Below are 2,658 nucleotides of genomic sequence, written 5' to 3'. Positions count from 1 at the left end.
TAGTAATACTAAAATTTTTCAAGAAAATTTTGTAGAAAAATAATTATTTGCAATTTTATATATATATATATATATATATAATTTTAAATTCAAATATATAATTTTAAATTCAAATCTCTGAGCTCTTAAAAATATTCTTTTCTTTAAATATGATTTGAGAATTTTTATTGATGGACTGAATCATACTATTTTTTGTTTTATTTGAAATAAATCATTTGCAATTAAAAGAGTTTAATTTAATTTTTGCATGATTATATTTAATTTTTATTTATTTTAAAATAATTTTTTAATAAAAAAAATTAATTTCTTTAATTTTAAATATGAGAATTGAAAAAAAAAATAATTAAATTAAATTTTTATAAAATTTTAGTTTTAATCAAGGTAAAACAATTTAATTTTTTTTTCAATTCAATTACAAATGAAAATCAATTTCGTGTCTCCGTTGCTGATTCACCAAATTAACCCAATAACAATGCAAGATAGACTTTGAGCTTCCCTAGTCAAAATCGGCATACTAAATTGTAACCTTCCCAAGTTGTTCCTTCCAATCCTATAATTCAATGGACTAACCTATAAGATAAGGACACAAGATGAAATCTCCAAAATCTTGGAAGAACCTACATATACACAACAGAGGTAAACAGATCTCATCGAAAATATATAGAAAGAATCAAAACCCAAGAAGAAATGGCGGAGTTGTTTGTTAAGCAAGCAAAGCAATACGCAGAGGGCAGGCCTAATTACCCAGAAGAACTCTTCCAATTCATTGCCTCCAAGAATCCTGCTAAAGACCTTGCTTGGGATGTGGGCACCGGCAGCGGCCAGGCAGCCCAATCTGTGAGTCTTCTTCTTTCTTTTTCTCTTCTCAATTCTGTATTTTAATCATTGATTGCTAAAATTGAATCAATTAGGCCTTAGCCCATGAGCTTTTTCTTATGAACTTTGGTGTTCTTGTGCGAATTTTCTTTGCAGCTAGCTGAGATCTACCAGAATGTTATAGCCACAGATACTAGCCTGAAGCAACTGGAATTTGCACCAAAAATTGCCAATGTTCGGTATCAGCAAACTCCTCCTGTCATCCCAATTGACGAATTGGAGCAATATGTGTCAGCACAATCAAGTGTAGATTTGGTGACAATTGCTCAAGCCCTCCATTGGTTTGACCTGCCTGCGTTTTACCAGCTAGTGAAGTGGGTGCTCAAGAAACCAAATGGAGTAATTGCTGCCTGGTGCTACACTGTGCCTGAAGTTAATGACTTCGTGGACTCTGTCTTCAAACCATATTATGCCATTGATTCTGAACCATATTGGGATCCAGTACGTAAATTGGTAGACCAAAAGTATGCAACCATTAATTTTCCATTTGAGCCAGTGGAGGGAACTGATCACACAGGGCCATTCAGGTTTGTATCTGAGAAAGTGATGAGCTTGGATGAGTATTTTACTTACCTAAGGTCATGGTCTGCATATCAAACAGCTAAGGAAAAAGGTGTGGATCTATTGAGGGATGATGTGGTTGAGAAGTTCAAGAATGCCTGGAATGAAGATGGGCAAGACAGAAAGGTTGTTAAGTTTCCTATTTATTTGAAGATTGGAAAGGTGGGGAATTTGTAAAGATATATAGCAAGCCAATTGGTTCACTGCATAAGAAATAGCAGGAATTGAAAAATGGAATTGTTGTATCAATTCCATTTTTGTCTTTCTTAATGTTTGATGTGATCATTTTCTTTGTCCTTGTTTTGATGAAAAGTGGCTATTTTCCCTTTCTTCTATCTATACTAGCAAACTCCACTGCTTTGCACATAGTTATTGTTAATGCTTTATTTTATATTTAATTTGTAATTATATTATATATTTTTTAATATTTGTACTTAAATATATTTTAAGGTCAACTTACACATTATTTAAATTTATTCTTTAAATAATTTTAAAGAATAAACTTTAAATTTTTGTATTGAGTGAAAGCGACAACAATAAAATACCATCCATAAATTATAAAATTAAATAATATTTAAGAATTTTATTTTTCTCAAATTGTCTTTTTTTTATATAGATTTAAATTTTCATGCTCTGTATAATAATTAATATTTTATTTTATATACTTATTTTTAATTATTCTGTTATTTAAATATATATTAACATATTTAAGACATTTTTTTATTTCTTTAATTAATTACTACATATCTTATTTCTATGACCTATTTTATTTATATCAAAAAATAATATTAAATAAAAATGGTATGTTGTAAATTTATAAAGAAGAAAAAAAAATATTAACAATGATTATGTGAAATGTAAAAATATAATAAAATAATAATTAACTTTTTATTTTCTTTTGAGAAGGAATGGTTAAATTTTGAATTCTGATTAGTTATAATATATAATAATTCTTATATATACAAGAAATCAATTTTATCGATTAATATAGGCATGAAAAAATAATTAAAAAATTAAATAAGATATTTTTTATACATTTAAAAAATAATAATTTCTGTATGAGTGAAAATTAATTTATTAAATAAGGAAAGAAAGAAAATCATTTAAGAATAGTTGAGGAATTCTCGAATAGATTAAGAAAGAAAGGAAATCAGCAATAAATTAATTGAGAAATTTTTTACCAAAATGGATGAAAATTAATTTATTAATTAAGAAAGGGTT

The 2,658-nt window shown here is 27.3% G+C and overlaps 1 protein-coding gene across 1 annotated transcript; it reads left to right on the top strand.

The window, feature by feature from the left end:
* The first annotated feature begins 419 nt into the window (after positions 1–419).
* LOC131179944 (uncharacterized) lies at positions 420–1,803 on the top strand. The gene is made up of 2 exons (XM_058147249.1): positions 420–837; positions 973–1,803. The coding sequence occupies exons 1-2, from the start codon at positions 688–690 to the stop codon at positions 1,612–1,614; spliced, it is 792 nt and encodes a 263-aa protein (XP_058003232.1). The 5' UTR covers positions 420–687; the 3' UTR covers positions 1,615–1,803.
* The last annotated feature ends 855 nt before the right edge of the window (positions 1,804–2,658 follow it).

The sequence above is a fragment of the Hevea brasiliensis genome, chromosome 5 (assembly GCF_030052815.1).
Source record: "Hevea brasiliensis isolate MT/VB/25A 57/8 chromosome 5, ASM3005281v1, whole genome shotgun sequence".
NCBI lineage: Eukaryota > Viridiplantae > Streptophyta > Magnoliopsida > Malpighiales > Euphorbiaceae > Hevea > Hevea brasiliensis.
Note: the sequence above shows the minus strand (reverse complement) of the source record. Positions and strands in the feature narration are given on the sequence as shown.